The sequence below is a fragment of the Hippoglossus stenolepis genome, chromosome 8, assembly GCF_022539355.2.
Source record: "Hippoglossus stenolepis isolate QCI-W04-F060 chromosome 8, HSTE1.2, whole genome shotgun sequence".
Classification (NCBI taxonomy): Eukaryota; Metazoa; Chordata; class Actinopteri; order Pleuronectiformes; family Pleuronectidae; genus Hippoglossus; species Hippoglossus stenolepis.
Window position 1 is genome coordinate 24,725,962 of NC_061490.1, and position 20,691 is coordinate 24,746,652.

Consider the following 20,691-nt stretch of genomic DNA (forward strand, 5'->3'; position numbering starts at 1 on the left):
AGAAAATTTGACATTTGTTTAATACACTGATGTTTAATGGAAATGAATGAATGAGTAACTTAAACTACAGAAAGGCTGCTTATAAAAAAAAACTAATAATTGACTTAGAATAAAAACTATATGGAAGAATAAATCAATACAAAGTCTTCATGCTACAGATGTTTTCACATGTTTCTAACTATCACATGTTTATAACTATCACATGTTTATAATTATCACATGTTTATAACTATCACATGTTTATAACTATCACATGAAGACTCGGTTTCCTTTTGTCCTCTCCCCTGTGACGAACACTACATTTCCCACAATCCCCCTCACTCCGGAAGCTGCGCAGTGCGGTTGTGAGGAGTTAGTGCGAGCGGCGCCGCGGAGGAGAAAGACAACGACAAGCGGACTAAACACACAATGGCGACGGCAACGGCAGGCGGGACGGGCTCCGGCGGACCGGCCACCGGCCTGGTCGGCGGCGGCGGGGCGGCGCTGGGACGCAAGAAGGACGGCGGCCCGTCCACGAAGTTCTGGGAGAGCTCGGAGACGATCTCGCAGATGGAGACGGTGCGCCAGTGGATCGGGAAACACTACAAGAAGGTGAGCTAGCTCCATCGATCCCTCCGCAGGCCCGCGGCACAATGGAGGCTAGCTGCACGGAGCTAACCGCCGCGAAGCGTGCGGCCGTCCCCGCGGACTTTTACTCGTGTTCCACTCGAACACGTGTTAAGTTTAAAACATTCAAAACTCACCGCGGCGTGCACGAGCTGCTAATTGCCTCCCCCGAGCTGTTTACCACTGAGCTAGCGTGCTGCTAGCTAGCTAACCGTCCACCCTGCAGCTAACAACAAGCTCGGAGGGGAAACGGCTTCAATCGATGCGTGGATCGACGCTGCGGCTGCACGTGCTTTTATTTACATTCACAGTATTTCTCTGTTCACGTCATTTTGCATTTAAAGTCCCTCACTGGTGCAGATAAAGGCCCCGGGAAGCTAACCCGATGCTAGTCACGGGACAGCATGCAGTCAGTGGACGTGTTAGCTTGATAAGACCCACACAACCTGCCTCCTATTCCCGCTCAAAATGTCCAATAGCCACGAGCAAATCACCAGAAAACTTGAAGATGAGTTTGTTTTGGGGCCGAAGAGGAAGCGGGGAGGGTTTATTCACCTTAACAACAAACCCCTGTGTGTGTCCCTGCTGCTGCAGAGTTAGCCAAACAAAGAGTGGGTCCCTCCTGTCTCCGGGTGTCACTCCGTGCGCCCTCACTTCAAACTGTAGAGAACAAGAGGCGGTGGAGTTAGATGGAGTTCCACGTGTTGTTGTTGGATGCAGGAGATGAAGCTGCACAGTAAACACACACATGGGTGCACATCAACACGTCAGGTTCGTCCCGGAGGAGTCGCTCGGCTCCGGGTTGTTTGTGTCCAGCAGCTTCTGGTTCTACTGATTCATTCATTTGTTTTTGTTTATTTTTGGACATGTAAATAAAGAGAGGGAGAAATTATACAAACAGAAAAAGTGTTATTTACAAGCAGCGATGAATGAGATACAGTGAGAAGAAGTAAAAACGTTTTAAATTAATAAATATCTTATATTTAACCAGCTTCCTATATATATCTATGAATATGTTGTTTACCTGTGCACTATATTGTATATAATGTACACAAATATATGTAAAACAAGGCAATATATTTATACTTGTATACAAACTCGTACACCTACATGCCCAGAATATAAATATGAACAAATTGGTATTGTTATTTATAGCAAAAAGGGAGGAAGGTAAACTAAGGAAGAATAAATATTAAGTGACCAAATAAAGAAACAGAACCGCTGCAACACCTAGTGATTGTCTCTTCATCCCTGCATCTTGTGAACAACATATCTTTGTACTTTATTCTAAACTGGGTTATGTGTGGAACTGTTCCTTAACCTCGCTCCACAGATTGAGGTGCAAAAACTTCTCCTGGTTGTTCAGATATAATAAGTTTTTGAATGTTTTCTGGGAGTAACTTGTTTTGAGCCTTGAACAGATGAGTCAGATGTGAGAAGTGTTTCTCGTTGACATTTGTCCTTTTCTGTGCCACACTTGCTGTTTGCTAAAGCCGGAGTGATTCACTGGAGGGTTTATGTTTGCATGAGATTTTACAAATGTAAGGATTTCTGTCTGCAAGAATCCACCCTGCCGCAGTGTCCTTGAGCAACACCCACTACTCCCCCACAGCTTCAGGTGTGCTTGGGTGTTGGTGACCCTGATCTTGTGACTTCTCCTCGATGCAAGTGAAAACAAACACTCTAGAGGTCACTTCAAATTCAATGCACATCTACAGGCAGCAACATTACATAGTAGCCTGTCACATTTCTTTGACACGTGATAATAAAACAAATATCTTGGTTATTTTTCATAGTTGCAGTCGTTTCTGCTGTTCTTCGCAAATAGTATTTTCCCCTAACATTATTGTTGATATTGTAATTGTGTTACCGCCTTGTTTGATACATTGTGTAGCTGCAAATGTCCTTGTTACCATTTCTACTAGTGTGGGTGAGTTGATGAATGTTTTTATTTCTGTCTGGTCCCAGTATGTCCAGAACGACTCCCCCTCCAGTAAATCCTTGGCGGGCCTGGTCGTCCAGCTGCTGCAGTTCCAGGAGGACGCGTTTGGACGCAGAGTCAACAATCCTGCTCTTACCAAGCTACCTGTGAGCACACACACACACACACACTCATGCATCTCCATTGTGTTGTGTTTGTGCATGATAACATTTACACACTCTCCTATTTTCAGGCAAAATGTTTCCAGGATTTCAAGGCAGGAGGTTCCCTCTGTCACATCTTGGGGTCTGTCTACAAGTTCAAGAGTGAGCAGGGCTGGTGAGTCCACTGGTAGTTTACCTCCACAAACACAACTGCTGATCCATAGTTTCATCCTCTCAGTCATGATGTTTAATCTACATGGCCCCTTTTCTTCATTCACAGTTTCACTCGGACAAATCTTTAAATAATTTGTTTCCTTAAATTACGTATATTCTTGAATTTCAACAAATAATTGTATTTTTGGATAGTGATCGCTGAGGATGTAAAATGTTATTTTTAAAGTTCCTGTTTGCATCACTCCCTAGTTCTTGTAGTAATAAGGCACAACAGGACTAGGTACCTTTTTATTACCCTGATTTTAACGTTGGAATAGCTTGTAGCCGGTATTGCTCAAGGAAACAAGATTTTAAGGGTTAACAATTACTAAAATGTTTGATTTGAGTACCGCGTCATGTTGTTGCTCTAAACGATTCTGTCCACTGTTCCCAGGCGTCGATTTGATCTGCAGAATCCCTCCCGGATGGACAGGAACGTGGAAATGTTCTTGAATGTTGAGAAGAACTTGGTTCAGGTATGATCCACTGACTCCACACACAAGCTTCAAGTGTTTTCAAACTGGGTGAACAACATAAACCTGAATAAAGTCTCTGCTGCGATCTCTGTATGATCTTACTGACGTGTATTAGTCACGTGATACATGCAGTTAGATGTAATTTATAGTAAAATTCGTAATGAGTTTCTTATTAGTAGAGTAATGTTTGTTTGCTGGTTGTCCCCTGCATACATTTTGGATACAAATATTGTCTCTGATTCTAACGTGATGTGTCTGTACTTCTAGAATAACTGCCTGACTCGACCCACTGTCTTCCTGTCGCCGGACATCGAGCAGAAACAGGCCAGTAAGCTCAAAGACATCATCAAGAGGCACCAGGTGAGCTCTGACCTTATACATAAAACATATTTCTCAGTTAAGTCAAGATGTTTCTAACGTAAAACTCTTATCTTTCTTGTAATTTGTTGATTATTTTGTACCTTCTTTCGACCTCAGGGCTCGATTACTGATGACAAGTCGAAGGCCACCCACCACATTTATCCCTCAGCATCCCAACAAGACGAAGGTAGAGAATTGTCTTTAACCTTTTTTAGTACAATATTTACAAAAATGTAATATCTGTTACCAGCGTTTTATTAATCGTAGACAACAAACTGTGTTTTGTGTATGAAACACTTGCTTGTGTGTGTGTGTGTGTGTGTGTGTGTGTATATATATGTGTCAACACTGGTTTGTGTGTGTTGCAGAGGAGTGGCTTCGACCTGTCATGAGGAAAGACAAGCAGGTGCTGGTGCACTGGGGTCTCTACCCAGACAGGTAAGAATGTGACCTCGAACAACCATAGACTTGGGTTCACGAGTTTTGATGAGCCACCATTAAATGTACTTTTATTGTTTTTTTCCTATGACTGTCATAACATCATCAGACAGTAAAAAGTTGGATTTGGATGCTTGAGTAGATGGCTCATTTTATTCTTTTCCCAAAAGTGGTCTACGACAACTAAAGTCAAGTTAGTATAACATCTAAGAGATAAGTGTAAGGCAAATGTTTTGTTGGTCAATTTGTTTGACAGTTTTTTTTTGGTTATTAGAAAACGTTTTGTCAAGAAGAAATTTGGTTTTACGAGATTTTAATGTCCCTGGTGTTGTTTTTTTATCATTTGTAGAATATGTGAATTATATTCTACTGAATCCCTGGTTTTATATTTATCCAAAAAGTATTTATACGTTAGGCTGAACTAATCACCCTGGTAACCAAACTTCTCTCAGGTGAGAACAATATGGTTACGTGACATGCTCCTTATGTACTGTTTGTTTTTCTTTTAGCTATGATACCTGGGTATCAGCCGGCGAGGTGGACGGTGACGTGGAGGATCCTCCGAGCACTGACCGACCCTGGAAGGTGAGGATTGAGCAGAACAGGCAGAACTGAACTACACAGTTTTGAAATGGTATTTGGTATCGAAGAGGAATAAGTTAGCAGCCAGTGTCATATCAGGTCCTTTATTCATATTGTTGTCGTCCACCTCCACTAATGCAAATTGAACATTTGTCGAGAGTGGGTATTTATTAATGCAGTCAAATAAAAAACAAAACACCAGAAGGTTGTGTCAGGTTCTGAGTGGTTTAATACTTAAACTCTATTTCTTTGAGGAACTCTACACGTTGGTTGTTAAACCAGTCGGCATCACTCCCAGCTTCACTTAACAGATGTTTAAATTACATTTTATCAAGTGAATTCTAATGATGAAGAAAATCAGGGCAGCAGTTTAAAGCGATGGTTAGATTACTGTCTTATTAATGATAAATAAACAACTTGCCTCAACCTCTGTGTGCTTCCTTCTCCCCCATCAGGTTCACGCCAAGTGGGTTTTAGAGACCGACGCCTTCAACGAGTGGATGAACGAAGAAGACTACGAGGTCGACGAGAACAAGAAGCCAGTCAGCTTCCGCCAGAGGATCTTCCCCAAAGAGGAGGAGGTAGATACTTGATTGTGTGTGTGTGTGTGTGAGAGAGAGACCCACAGCTTTACTTGTTTGTTTTATTGAGAAAATGTCTTCCCCAGAAACATTTTCAGCACTCGTCCACCAGTAGAAATTTACACTGCAAAATGGAAGATTACAGATTCAAAGATTTGTGATTGAGTCCAAACTCAGCTCATGGATTCTGGACTATGTGAAAAAGTTGGTGGTGGAAATTTTTCAACAGACAACATGAGCATGAATGTCTCAGAGTATTTTTTGCTGCGAGCTTGTGTTTTGTTGGATGTGGCCGTGGACTGTGCATCCTCCTTCGTCTCTGTTGTGCCTCTGTCTGTTTGTTGCTCATCCTTTCCAAAGCTTTCCTCGCTATTGGTCTCCTTCCAATGTGTTTCAGGGTTTCTGTCCATGTTTGGAACATCATTTTGAACATTGTCCACGATTTTAAAATCAAGACAATCTGCTGGTAAAAATGTTCACGTAATTTCGAAGAATTCTTTTAGTGTGAAGACATGAGTTTCATTTAAAAAATTACGTTATTTTGTCATTAAGTGAAAAAGGCTGCAAATAATAAGACACATGTTTAATTGAAAGGTGACGCATTACTTTCTGTGTCCTAAAAAGTTGGCGAACTATATTTAAAACAAACTTTAGAAAAGTTTGGCTGCTTCAGACAATTTATGGCAAATAAATATTTCACCACAAAACTTGAACTGAAGGTTTGTGTGAAAGAGAAGCTTCTTTAAAAGAACAGGATACAGGAACCCTGATCATCACCACCACCACAGCATCCCCCCTCCCCGCCGTCGTTCTCCCAACGCTTCCCCCTCCTTGTGTGTGCAACCGTTCCATCCTCTCATTCTGCCACTCTTTCTCTCATCCTCCATCCCTCGCTCCCTGCGCTGCACGGGGTTTGTCTGATCAGTCTTCCCGTACACCCGATCGAAAGGAGCGCAAAGCCAACTCCGCCGGCAAGAAGAGGAGGCGCTCGCCCTCGCCGCCCAGTACTCCCGTTGAGTCTCGCAAGAAGGGAGGAAAGAAGGGGTAAGAAGCCCAAGTTTTAATATTTATTATTATTAAATGAAGGAGACTGAACAAAACAGTGAGCTTGGACATTTATAAACTAACATTTAATCAAGTGTTCTCCTGTTGTGTAGCATTAGCTAGAGCTTACACAACAGGTATTTGGCATATTTCAAGCTGGAAAGTCCCACAAGTCAAACAACTATGTGCACTGGATGCAAGACTTCAGTTTTGTGTTCTTCAAAGAGTTTAACCCAATGCTAGGTCATACAGAGCTGACAGCAATCCTCACTCCCATACAAAGTTAGTGACATACAGCTGTTACAATACGTTATACAAGTTATTCTTTTTAAAGGCACCAGTAATGGATCAATAACTCCTATCGGCCAAACACAAACTCCAGGCATCCTGAATGATGGAAAAATGATATAATACCATCAATCTTGTCCTGTTTGATGTTACAAAAGATAACTCTGCACTTCAAACTAAAGACAATGGCAGAGTGAGGGAGGTCAAGTCAAAGCTTCGACTCTGAGTCACATGCAGTGAAGATTTCATGGTCTGCAGCCCTGAAGAAGACTGTGTCTGAAGGAGGATTTCTGAAGCACAATACGCACTGAATTGCTAAGTCCTAACTTGGTTCACTCTCTGGTGTCAGGAATCCCGGGCCTCACTGGAAGCGACGAGGCCACAGAGGCGAAGAGGAGGACACGGAGGAGGACATGACCAAGGACCTAGACGACTCGTCGGCTGGTGCCAGCTTGGAGGAGGGCAGCGTTTCCAAAAACGGTTCGTGTATTTTAGGAATGAGCTGAAAACGTTCAAGTTGTACATCATACATCTAAATTTTTCTTCTTTGTTTTATCACCCAATTCATTAATTTGTGTTTTTCACTGTGGTGGGTTTCCTTGTGTGGTTTTTCTGTTGTGTTATTATTGTGTACTTGGGAACAAGCGTGATTAGAAGAATCCTCGGACTCCGATACAGTGTTCCAGTCACAAATGTAGGAAAACAGCCTGAGGATTTTCATTTTTAACAACCATAGATGAATGAGGCTCGATCTGAAACTCTCCTCCTTCTCTTTAAAAAACCAAATACACAATCCTCTGTAAAACTGCTGTTTTTAGACCAGGTCCCCTCTGCGATGTCCCACTTTCACAAAAATCCTCCTCCTTCTTCATTCCAACAGACACACACACACACACCCGTTCTCGCTCAAATCTATTTTCGTGTCCTCAGCAAACCAGAGTGCTGCTTAATGCCTTCATACCCACAACTGAATTAGACTCGCTTAGATTTTTTTTAATTTTCACCCTTCAGCACATTTATCTCCTTTTTCCTCCAAACGCAGCAAGTTCAAAGAAAGACAGCGAAAACACTCCGGTGAAAGGAGGGAATGTGGCCGACCTGGGTATGTATCTCTGACATGTTCTGTGCTTAGTTGCGTGTGTGTAACATTGTGTCTTACAAGTTTAAATATAAGAATTGTGATGCATCCGTACAAAAAATGTGTTTTTATCTTTTCCAGATGACATGGAGGACGACTCTGTGCTGTCTGGTGGAAAGGTAAGATGACTGACACTGTAGGTGTCTGTGTGAATGGAACATGGTACTTACATACTTTAACCTTTGCTCAGGGCAGCTACCAATGTTTATTGTATTCATGTACTACTTTGATGTGTTGAGGTAAATCGTAATTAAGTTAAACTTCTTCCTTTGTGCTTTGAAATTAGTTTATATGACAGAAATGTTGTGGCGGCATATGTAGTTTTATAATGTGTCCCTGTGTTGTAGTTTTTTTAACAGTGATATAAAACTACAAATAAGACCAAAGTGGAACTGATAACTGTAGTTTGAGAGATAACTCTGCATAGCGAGGGATATATCTTCCATTTTGGGGAATTCCTTCATAGCGATCATACTTGACATAGATCTTAAATTGAACTTGTTATATTCACTGTCGCTGCTGTGAATACAATCAGACAGGAGCAAAGACGTTTGACAGAAAGATATTTAAGTAAAATGACCCATTATGTTGCACTAAACAAGGCATAACCAGTAAATATTGTGTAATTTAAACAAGTAAAATGAATAATTGCTCATAAACTTCATCATCAAGTAGTTTATTGTTTTAAGCAGATTAATCGTTCTACCTCGGTCTGTCGGTTTGTTTTCAGAACTTTCTCCCCCAGTCTTCTCGATCTGAAACACGTGATAGACTGAAATTATTTATAATCCTGGAAAACAAGTCCTTGAAATGGATCAGGGGAACTGTATTTCCATAAAAAACATCAAAAAGATAAAATAAAACAATTATATGGTTGATCTTACTCCCTCAGAAAATAAATAATAAGGAGAACGTTGGCCTGGAAAATAAATCAAATTATCTGCGCGCTTATTTCCATCGCCACCACCCAGAAACCATAGCCTTTAAAAAATCACAAATATTCATCTTCGTTCCGTCTGAGTCGTGCTCACACACAAGCAGTTTTAAATCGTGCTGGCCTGTCTGACATCGCAGGATGACGAGGACCAGGGCAAAGCTGAAATCAACCGGCTGATCGACGCTGGCGAGGACAACGTGACTGAACAGACTCATCACATCATCATCCCCAGCTACGCTGCCTGGTTCGACTACAACTGGTAAGAGCCGGGGACTGAGTTTAAATGTTGGGACACTTCTGCACGGTTTCGATTTTTGTTTTTCTTGTGATTATAATAATGAGAAAGCCACAAATGTGTTGCACTATAATGGAGGCTATGGACCAGCCTTTTTGTAATCACTGTGTTGTAGTAGTGAAGAAAGACAGTCAAATATGTCTTGTAGGTTTGAGACATTTTGTCAGATTCCAAATGTTCAGATAACTAAGAACTAGTCTTTTTCCACTTTTAAATTGTTTTATCTTTCTGTTCTTTCTTCTCAGCATCCATGAGATTGAGAGAAGAGCCCTCCCCGAGTTCTTCAACGGAAAGAACAAGTCCAAAACTCCAGAGATGTAAGTTCATACATAGTGTACACACACACGCGTCATGATTTTTCAAAGTGGTACCTTTCCTGTCGTGCTAATCTCTTTTGTGGTTCTTCTCGACTCTCTAACAGATACCTGGCCTATCGTAACTTCATGATCGACACGTACCGGCTGAACCCTCAGGAGTATCTCACCTCCACCTCCTGCCGCAGGAACCTGACCGGAGATGTGTGCGCCATCATGAGGTGAGATGAGTCCTATGAGCGTGTGTAGTCCTCAAAATGGGATGTGTCATCATTAAAGAAATTTGTGGTGCATCAATTCTTCTAAAGAGAAGGAAATGAAACCAGCCTCTGCTCTTTGTGTCCAGGGTCCATGCGTTCCTGGAGCAGTGGGGTTTGGTCAATTACCAGGTCGACTCAGATAGTCGCCCTCTGCCCATGGGCCCCCCACCCACACCCCACTTCACTGTGCTGGCTGACACACCCTCCGGCCTCATACCCCTGAACCACAGACCCCCACCGGTAAGGACAACTCACATGACATGAAACTGACTGAGTTAGGTAAACAGTTCTGTGTTTGAAGAGATTATAATATAGCTCAACGGCTCAATTTGACATCTTCAGATTTAGGAAATCAACTTTCTTTTACATTTGAGAGTTTGAATGAATGTTTGAATGTCATTTTTTAACTGAAAAGAAGAGTAATAAGGTATTGAAATAATAATAGTTGTAATTATCATTTAAATGAAAGAGGGGAATTCCTGTTTTCATAGAGTGAATGTGGGCTAAGATGAAAACAAAAATGAAAATCGCAGCTGGTCAACAATACTCATAACACCAATATTTTGAAAACTCAATGTAAAATGAAGATCCATACATGTGCCTCTTAAACTGACTGAACAGAAACATGAATGTGCTTCTTTCCTCCAGATTCCTCCTCAACAGCCGATGCCGAACTTCATCGACAAAGGCAAAGAGAAATCCATCGACCTGCAGAACTTTGGCCTTCGCACCGACCTCTACAAGAAAAGCGCCAAGGTTGTTGTATATCCTGAATATGTATTTATTGATTTAAGATATCCTGAAAAGAACTTCAAACATTATCTTTTCACTGTGTATGGTATGCAAACATTTTGTTGAACATTTTCCCCATTCCACTGATAATCTTGTAAACACTGTAAAAAATGTTTTAGTATCTTTCTCTGCAGGCTAAAGCCGTCACTTCCACCAGGGACTGGACCGAGCAGGAGACTCTCCTGCTGCTGGAGGTGAGTCCCTCAAAAGAAGAAGAAGCTGTCGTTGCCCTCTCTCTTCCACACTTGTTCCTCCTTCGTTTAACTTATTCCATCTTGATTCCTTCTTTCTGTCTTTATGAATCTTTCCTCCCTCTATGAAAGCTGACCTATTTTCTCTTATGCCCTCTGACTCTTTAAAATACCGGCTCTTCCACAGTACATATTGTTCCTCCTCTTTCCCTCCATCCCATCATATTCCATCTTCTGACCCTTTTAGTTTGTACATTTCTACCTCTCCTATGTTGCTTTTTTTTAATGACCCTCACTCTCCTCGCCCTCTCCCAGGCTCTGGAGATGTTCAAAGACGACTGGAACAAAGTGTCGGAGCACATAGGTTCCCGCACCCAGGACGAGTGTATCCTGCACTTCCTGCGGCTGCCCATCGAGGATCCCTACCTGGAGAGCACGGAGTCCACTCTGGGCCCTCTGGCCTACCAGCCCATACCCTTCAGCCAGTCTGGAAACCCCGTCATGAGCACTGTCGCCTTCCTGGCCTCTGTGGTCGACCCCAGAGTCGCATCTGCTGCGGCCAAGGCAGCTCTAGGTGAGAACTGAGCGGAGGAAGCTGCATATGAGGAGTTGGTAACACGGAAAAATGTCTAAAATGTCTTTCAAACCCGAGTGTCAGACCACCAAGTGTGTCAGATTAATATCTGAATCATAAATGAATGCGTCTGTCTGTCTACAGAGGAGTTTTCCCGTGTGCGTGAGGAGGTGCCTGCTGAGCTGGTGGAGGCTCATGTGAAGAAGGTGCAGGAGGCGGCGAGGAGCACAGGAAAGGTGGACCCCGCCTTCGGCCTGGAGAGCAGTGGCATCGCTGGCACGGCCCCCGAGGAGCCGGAAAAGACCGGTGAGTCACATGTGGCTGAGAAGTAGAAACGGGATCTGCTTGATTCTTCAAGGAAGTGTGGTTGTGGGATTTTATATATTTTGATCTTATTGTGTTGGGGCGATTGCAGCCACTGGGGGGCAGTATAGGTTAGCAGTTTCACCAGCAAGCCTTTGCATAGAGAGGAAACTTTGAGTTCAGATCATTGTCGTGCTTGTGCGTGGTTGCGTGTTTGTGTTTTGAGGCCGAGGGAGGACTGGATAGCGTCTTCACTTTGTCCTCAAACGATCACATGAACATGAGGCTGCAGTGATCGATCTGTCTTGACATTTCAAGTCGATACACATGTCACCGGCACGTCGTGTGTGTGTGTGTGTGTGTGTGTGTGTGTGTGTGTGTGTGTGTGTGTGTGTGTGTGTGTGTGTGTGTGTGTGTGTGTGTGTGTGTGTGTGTGTGTGTGTGTGTGTGTGTGTGTGTGTGTGTGTGTGTGTGTGTGTGTGTGTGTGTGTGTGTTGCCGTGGTAACCAGTGGATTAAAACAACAGTGGCAGATGGGGCAGGAGGAGGGGGGGAGCAGAAAACTGGGTCATCACACTCCAACATGAGCTTATCTCTTCCTCTCTGTTTTGCTTTGTGCTTCCTTGAAACATTTCTCCCTCTGGTTAATGTGTGTGTGTGGGGAAGACGTCAAAGACACAGTCATCTGTTATAGTGGACGTAGTGTCCTCTGGAGGCCTCATTTCAATCAATAACCTTAATGCAGTCACCGCCTTGCTTGGCCCGAAGCACTCGACCAACACAAACATCATCACACAGTCAATATTCAAACCTTTAACACACACTCAAGTGCACCCATGACATGATTTAACACTCAGCCACACGTGTGTATTCTCCTGGTTGTGTATGTGTGTCCACATCACACCCTTCCCTGTGGGCCAGTACACTTAAAATGCTTTTGACCTCAATTTCCTCTCCGGACGCGCTTCCTTCCATCACTGTTGGATTGTGTTCAACTCAGAGAATCAACAAATGTGTTTTATTGTCTGACGGCTGTTGTCTCATTCTGTTACAGATACATCGTTAGTGCTCAGTGTGTTGTACTTGTTGTGTAACATCTCAGTCTCACCTCGTTTTTTTGGCAGAATAAAGAATTTATAGGGGAGAATCTTTATTCTCGATTAACTTAAGGCTGCAGCACAGCTTTCTGTCACTAAGTAATCAATCTGTGATGAATGTGTTTTTCTGTAATTGATTCTTTGTCAATCTGTTGACTGCAGAAACCGCAGAGCCAGAAAAGATGGACACGGACTCAGACTCCCAACAGGCTGATAAGGTAAGAACATGTTTTCCATGAATCCTGCAAATCTCAAAAGGCCAGTTTTTTTTATTATTTGTTATTCAGTTTGTTCCTTTTCATTTGGGAATGAATGTTTTAATGGGTCCCTCTGCAAATGAAAAACACAAGGCTGCCAGTAAATTGTATTATTCTCTTTGCCAACAAATCCCACGTCGAGACCGAAATCACCAGCACATTAATCAGTCAAAAACACTTTCCTTCCCAGTCTATGGCACTCGGCCTCAAACTCAATGCTTCCTACTGAGGATACAAGTCTTTTAAAAGTTCTTCACGAATAAATACTTTTATTGTGCATTAAAATAAGCCCCGAAAAAAACCTCCATGTTTAGCAAACTGTGCTCAAACAGAAGTAAACTGTTGTTAGTTGGGGGACTGTTTTCAGCGGCAGGTTAATACACATTAGGTGTTTTATTTCCAGCAGAGGAACAACCACTGCGGGGTCGAGTCAAAGTAAACTACCGCATGATGTGTTCGTGGTTATAAAGAAAGATGGCACCCAGTGCAACAGTGTGGCTCACCAGTGGGTTTTTAATAGTTTGAGACCAACAGTGAAGCTCTGTGGTCCAGAGGAAGACGGTGTTTTTGTCTTTTAGATGTCACATTAAATTAAATACGGCTAAAAGGTGACAAACCTCCTCCCTAACAATAGCAGGACGAATTTCCAGGAGTAATAGTTAGTTTTGCAGCACCTTTCAAATCATTTGTTCTTAATCTGGTTTAGTGTAAACGTTTGATGTGGTAAAACAAAAAATATAGAATATATATTCACTTGTGTATTTTTAAAGACTAGTCCGCTCTCCCACATTGTGTTTAAAATAAATGTTTCCACTCGTCTGCTTTTGGTCCTTGTCTCTCGGTGTGGAAAGGCCCAGCGGGGGAATTTAATGACATTTGCAAACGTTCACATTGTCCCCGCTCTGCTGGGCAGCTCGGTGCTTGATGGTTTCCTCATTAACATCCATTAACCAGTGTCAGACACTCTGTTCAAATCACAGTGATTGTCCTCGAAACACAAGTAGGGTCACGACAGGACAGGAACCATCACTTAATTCTCTTAGCTGCGAGGCCCTGAGCACCTCAGCTCAACAGCTACATTCACCTGTTGCCGTTGTGCAGTTGTCTGATCTGAGTAAGACTTGTAACACAGGGTCTTGTTTGTGCGTCTTGTGTCATTTGTATGTGCCGCTTATTGTTATTTCCCTGTGTTTGAACCGCTCAGGCGGAGTCGAAGGAGGAGGCAGAGAAGCCCAGTGAGTCTGCAGAAAAGAGCGACAAGACGGACGCTGCGGACAAGGTGAAGAAGGAGGGAGGAGAGACGTCGGACCGCGAGGAGGAGGCAGAGGAAGGAGGAGAGGCCAAGACGTCTCCAGCAGGTAAAGATAATGTCCCAAACATTTACAGTTCCCAAACTCGCAACTGGAACCTTTATATCTATCGAGTAACCTGCCAAATCTTTTCTCGATCAATCAAATGTCTCTATGGTGCAACACTTTTCTATTTGCACTCAAATACAGAAAGCACTCAACAGTTAGTTATGTTTCTTTCACTTTCAGAAAAAGAAAAGGAGGAGACCATGGAGACATCGCCCTCAGAGCAGGAGAAGGAGAAGGAGGAGAAGGCAGCTGAAGATGAGGGAGAGGAGAAGAGGAAGAAGCTGGAGCACGACATCGGAGAGGGAAACATCGCCACGGCGGCCGCAGCTGCTCTGGCATCTGCTGCCACCAAGGCCAAGGTGAGACGGCAGGAGAGCTGACGCAAGTTCACTGCAGGTGTTATTTTAGAAACTTTTCAGAAAGACATTGGTCATTTTACTGATTCTGCTGTCTTCCCGTTTGTCTCTCTTGTCAGCACTTGGCGGCGGTGGAGGAGAGGAAGATCAAGTCCCTGGTTGCTCTGCTGGTGGAGACGCAGATGAAGAAGCTGGAGATTAAGCTGAGGCACTTCGAGGAGCTTGAGACCATCATGGACCGAGAGAAAGAAGCGGTAAGTCCAAAAGCTGATGTTTAAACTCGAGATTAAATGTGAACTCTGCTCCAGCACAACTGGGGAAAGATGGCACATTATGGATTATTACATGCACTTAAATCCTCCACACCCTCAGCTGTGGCTATTAATAATGCAGGTGCTCTGTAAACATAAGCTCATCCTGCAGTTTGAAGTCACACCCCCTCCAGTGTCAATTAAAATACAGCCAAGACTGAACAAAACACGTTTACAACTTCAAACTCTCATGGTTACATATAATTATCAGAATGTGAATTACCCTAAATTGATAAACTGGGGGATTCTCCTGTAAATGACTCTGAGTCGTCTCATAATAATGCATTCATATTTGAAGAACATATTTTTGAAAAGAATTATGTTTGGTATAAACAAGTGTCCACATCCAAAACCAAATGAAAGTGGCAAGTAAACATTAGCTCATGTTGGTCATTTTCCAAATCCTCCAGAGACTGGAAAGGAAACCCTGAATCAGCTCTTTGTTGAGGAACTGAATTGCAAATAAAACATTTTCAAGTGAAACTGTTACCTGTCTGCAAAAAGCAAATGAAAAGCCCTCAGCTGTGTGTGTGTTTGTGTGTTTGTTTCTGTGTGTGTGTGTCCTGCCCATGGACAATCCCTGGAGACGCGAGCAGGAGTGTAAAACTGTGTTTTTCGCGGTGCAGGCATCGGGAGTGTAGCCCAGTTTCACAGCTGTAAATAGTGCATGAAAAGGAGCCTGGTTTACATAAGCTTTCTGAAGACGGGAGAGAAACCAAACCTCTGCCGCTGCCATCGGCTGTAAAACAAAACCCAACAAAAAATACAAAGATCCACACAGAGGAGCAAAGAAACAAAAGATGGTTTTACACAGTCTGAGCATGATTTCTCCTCTGCAGACAAACAGGCCTCCTGAAGAAAACCTCCATAGAGCTCTGAAAGAAACTTTAACATTGCAGGGTTAAGTTAATCTGTTTGATTTTAGTCACTCGTCCCTGGTGTGATCTTAACATGCAGAAAAGTTTGGTTTATATAAGATTTAAGAGCTCAATCTCTAAATTAGAGCCAAACCGATTAAGGGTTAATGGTCAATGTCCAACACAACTTGATCATCGCTTGGCTTATATTCTATCAAATGTATTTTATTCATGTTTCTCTGCGTCTTGTCCGTCTCTCTGTGCAGTTGGAGCTCCAGCGGCAGCAGCTGCTCACCGAGCGCCAGGCGTTCCACATGGAGCAGCTCAAATACGCCGAGATGAAGGCGAGGCAGCAGATGGAGCAACAAGCTGCTGCTGCTGCCGCCGCCGCTGCTGCAGCTGCCCAGGCCCAGGGACAGGCCCCCGGATCTGGGCCCCCTCAACCAGGCATGCACCCCGGAGGACCCCCTCCACACCACGGAGGACCCCCACCACACCACGGAGGACCACCGCCCGGTGCTGCCATGCACCCTGGCTACCCCCCAATGGGTCACCACCCCATGGCCACTCTCCACCCAGGACCACCAGGTGAGAGATGAACCCAGAGCATGTGGTGATAAATGTGTTCAGAGAGGGAGAGAACAAGCATGAAGCAAAGAGATGTAGATTATTTTCTAGAACGTTTCCTCTGTACACAATTATTTAAAATCTACTTTTGGGAAAACGTTTCCTCAACTAATCAACAGCCATCATTACCACAGACTGATCATATGGTTCATTCCAAACAGGCATGTTTACAAGTGAAGCATAGAGAGCCGTAGATTTTAAGGCATAGTAGAAGTTAAAAAAATCTGTCCACTTGTGTTTGTAGTTTGAAATGACTCTTCAATCTTTTGCCTGCCGGTCCCTCGTTAAAATGATTTGACTGAAAACGTCCTGTCACCGTCTCCTTCAAATCTCCACATGTCTGATTAGTTTTCTCTCTCCCTCCTCCACTGCAGGACCGATGGGACCAAACCAGCCGATACCTGGACGTATGATGCCGGGGCCGCCCTCCGCAGGCCCCCCGTCTGGCGGCATGGCTCCCATGATGCCCCCACGCCACGCTGGAGCTCCCAACGGCTTGTGTGAGTTCAAATCTCCTTCTGCCACCCTGTCGCATTATGTCTGTGTACATGGGATGATCACAGTGATCTATGTTCGGTGTTGTGTTGACCGTTGAATTTACCGAGAGCAGAATCCAGTGTTTACGCCACAAACAACCAAAGACCAAGTTTCTGGGAATTCAAATATTGCTTTGACTCGGGCGCTGACAGCTGCTATTTACTCTGAATGTCAGCCGCAGCTAAATGTCTGGTTCATGGCTGCTCATTAGCGCCGCCTCACACTTTATTGAGTCTGCAGCCATCTCCTGACCCGAAGGTTTTACCTGGTGGTCCTTGAAAGGGCCCAAACTCCAAACCCTCATGTTGGGAACCATAGTCAAGACACCGTGGACGCACCTTTTCCCCATAATCTGCATCTTTCTCTAAAACCATAATCTTTCTCTCTCCAGACCCTGGCCCAGCACCTGCACAACCTGAACCGGTTCCTGCAGTCCCTGTGGGTCCTCCAGCCCCCCCGAGTGCACGAGTGGCTGACAACTAAGAACTAAACACACACGCACACAAACAAAAGCACACACACACACACACAAAACTAACTTTATCTCTGAAACCCAGTCCCCCGTATTTGATGGCCTTCGCGACCGATTCAATATATTCCCCTCAGATCTCAAAAACTCCATTAACGTCTTCACAGGACACACATGCACACACACACACTCAGGGTTCAGTGGCAAGGGTAACCCAATTATACACACACAGACACACACACACACACACACATCCAGGCTTCCTCTCAGGGCACAAGACTTGTCCAGTAATAAACACTGTTTTCTGCTCTTGGGTCAGATGGAGGCTGGAGAGAATATGTACAGGACAGATAAGGACCTCAGTGTGTCTCAAAGTTTTCCTGTTTGAAATGACACTGTAACCCCATCCTGTCTCTTCACCACGCACACACACACCCTCTCATCTCGTCTCTAAGCCAATCACTAGGGGGAGCTAGTGAGACCAGACAGCAGGGGTTTGTGTGTTCGTGCTCTGAGCTGTAACACACAAACACAGACCATTCACACAATATTATGAATAAAACACACACACACACACACAGAAGAGGACCCAGCCTGCCCTCACTCTAGTCTTGTCGAGTATCTACCTCTCGCTCCTCTTTTTAAACAATACACTGTAGTTCTTTGTGTGTGTCTGTGGATGTGTGTGTTGTGCTCAGGATAGAGGAGTGTGAGATGGCGACTCACTCGTCTGCCTCCTCTGAGCAGTTTGTGTCTCGTGTAAGATGAAGAGACACAGAAATATGATCGCCTACAGGCAAAAAAAGTTTCAAATCGCAGAAAAAGTTGCAGATCAACAGGACAAAATCCAAAATTCGACATATTAAAGCACGTTGACGACTCTTCTGGGGGGTTACCCACAAAAATAAACCCTACATGTCATTTGTACAAAGCCCATGAAAAGCCCAAAGCCAACAATGTACTGTACGTCTCCACCTTGTCTGAGGCTCTCGAGCCAATTTGTTCCAACTGTAGAGTGAAATCTTTAAAACCCCTCACAAATAATTTCATTTTCCTAAAACGTATATACAGCGAAGCTCTTGTGCAACATTGTGGCACATTGATGTATTTCTAACAGTTATTAAATAACAATTAAGCTGAATCGGTAAGAATGAAACATAAAATACCGTCAAACTTTTCTTTAAGCATTAACACCACGCTCTCAGATTTGAGTGACGTGAGTCTGTTAAAACCTCAGAGGGAGAACCGGCGTCTAAACTCACCACCATCCTCAGCATTGTAACACACATGTACACACAAACACACACACAGAAACGTAAGCTAGGCTGAGGCTCACACTGGAGGCTGCGTCCACACACACACCGACTTGGCCAGACCCTGCCACAAAGCACTGGACAACCACACACACACAGACACACACACATGCAGACACATACATATAATCTCCTGCTGACCTTCACACGGCCTTTACAGAGAGGGAGACGCTGTGATGCGGCTCGACTGAAACATCCGACCGCGAGCGACACTCTTCCTCGGCGCGGTGGGCTCGTAGATGTTTTTAGGTGCTGATACTGTAGCGACTGAACCCCCCCCCACATCCCAACCTCCCTCCTCCTCACACCCTTGCTCAAAATCTCTTAACGCCTTGTGCTGCCTACCTCGCTAACCCCTCGCACTGACTTCTTTGCTTTTTAGCCACTAGCCACGGTAAAAAAAATAAAATTAGCAATATCCTCACTCCTGCATATCGACCTGTTTGGGCGGCGAATGAGAAGAAATCACGATTTCACAGTTTAGCCCTGTGACCTGTTATGTTGCAGTTATTAAAAAAAAAAAGGAAAATGAACCCGGGGGAACAACCACTGAACGTTTTATTACCCAGCTGAAATGTGTGAGATGTTAATGTCATGTCAACAGCTGATCTGAAACTTTTAGACGTGTCACGGTGTTTTTCAGCAGCTGTTGTTGAACTGTAGGTTGTCAAATGTTCCTTTTTCGGAGAATTTTAAAAGTACTTTTTGTTCATATTTTCTGAATAAACACGTGACCCTGGACTCATCGGTCAGTCTCACCACGGGCTCCATCAGCGACTCATTGTTGTAGACGTTCAACTTTCCATTTTCCTGTGGATTATAATAACTTGTAGTCGTTTAAATCGTGTTGTCTGCTCAGGACCATCGACTGAGTTTCAATCAAAAGCTCCAGGATCGTGTTTGCAGGATATAATTACAGCGGAGGGAGAAATCGACTCTTTTCCGCCCAGCACGGATATTTAACACGCATCACATTTTATTTATTTGGTTAAGTTTGCTTGAACGTGTGACTTAAATCAGCTTCATATATTTACCACGAATGTAAGTCCCATTTCAAAAATCCTGTTTTCAAATAGAGGTAAAACTGTTTCGGAATTAAAAGTTTAGCATCTGAAATTCTCCCCCTCATTTCGTGTGTGATTTAAAAAATAACTTGTTGGTCGTCTCGTGCGTTCCACGTTAATAACTGCGAACGACTTTGTTTTAATGTGAAATCTTAAACCACTCCCGCCCTCCTCTTCCTCCTCCTCCTCCTCCTCCTCCTCTCGCTAGCACTGTTAGTATCTCTGCTACCTCTTCGTCGTTCATCCGCTAGCTACCTCTTTCTAGAAATCTTCCTCTCGCTATGTGCTACCTCTGTGCGCGCCCCTTCTCTACCTCTCGTCCCTTTTTCTTTCCACCTCTTTCTGTTTCCCGCCCACATGACTGCTGCATCACTGACTGTTGCCCTCTTCTCCCGCTCCGTCGGGGGGGGAAAAAGAATTTAAAAAATCCCTCGTACGGTCGTTGACTCTCGCCCTCGTTCGCCGCGCCCCCTCCTTTCTCATTGGACATCGTGCCCCGGCTTGTTATGTAATATCACTTAAATATGACGGGAATCCCCTTTACATATATGATCTTTAATCGATTCTTTCTTGTGTTAATGGTAATGTATTTTTAAGGAGAAGTTTTTGTGTAGATGGAAGTTTTTCTCTGTTCTTTGGAAGTTTGTAGCATTTGTTTGCTTTTTTTTTTTTTTCTTTTTTTTGTATGGGGTCTGTTGGTACTTGGACCTGGACACTGTCGAATAAACTGTGTTTTGTATGAGCCGGACGTCTCCGTGTGTGGACACATTCACTTCAGCCTCTGCTCACAAGCTCAGGTTTTACTCAGAGTAGTTCCCTCAGAAGATACACAGCCCTTTTAAGGTGTATAGTTTTAGAAGATATATGGTTTAGAATTTAGTCAAAGATTTTGTTATGGTTCTAAACTCCACATTTGGTTTTTAATTCTCTAACCAGTCCACATGGTGAACAACTTGTGCCTCAATGAGT

At 43.7% G+C, this 20,691-nt stretch overlaps 1 protein-coding gene across 4 annotated transcripts; it reads left to right on the forward strand.

Moving 5' to 3' along the window:
• Positions 1-319: 319 nt before the first annotated feature.
• Positions 320-20,466, forward strand: smarcc1a (SWI/SNF related, matrix associated, actin dependent regulator of chromatin, subfamily c, member 1a). Of its 4 annotated transcripts, none has more exons than XM_035163620.2 (28): positions 320-591; positions 2,575-2,694; positions 2,781-2,866; positions 3,299-3,380; positions 3,648-3,740; positions 3,858-3,927; positions 4,109-4,178; positions 4,688-4,763; positions 5,216-5,341; positions 6,291-6,385; positions 7,023-7,153; positions 7,716-7,775; positions 7,893-7,930; positions 8,886-9,007; positions 9,289-9,360; positions 9,465-9,578; positions 9,704-9,857; positions 10,266-10,373; positions 10,529-10,603; positions 10,916-11,174; positions 11,319-11,480; positions 12,736-12,791; positions 14,035-14,188; positions 14,369-14,547; positions 14,664-14,798; positions 15,979-16,300; positions 16,714-16,839; positions 17,268-20,466. In XM_035163620.2, exons 1-28 carry the CDS (start codon positions 409-411, stop codon positions 17,357-17,359), a joined length of 3,360 nt encoding a protein of 1,119 aa, XP_035019511.2. In that variant the 5' UTR covers positions 320-408; the 3' UTR covers positions 17,360-20,466. The 4 variants fall into 4 exon arrangements, with proteins under 4 accessions (XP_035019511.2, XP_047196797.1, XP_035019510.2 ...); XM_047340841.1 differs by having other exon boundaries at positions 10,544-10,603; XM_035163619.2 differs by having other exon boundaries at positions 321-591; positions 6,267-6,385; positions 10,544-10,603.
• The last annotated feature ends 225 nt before the right edge of the window (positions 20,467-20,691 follow it).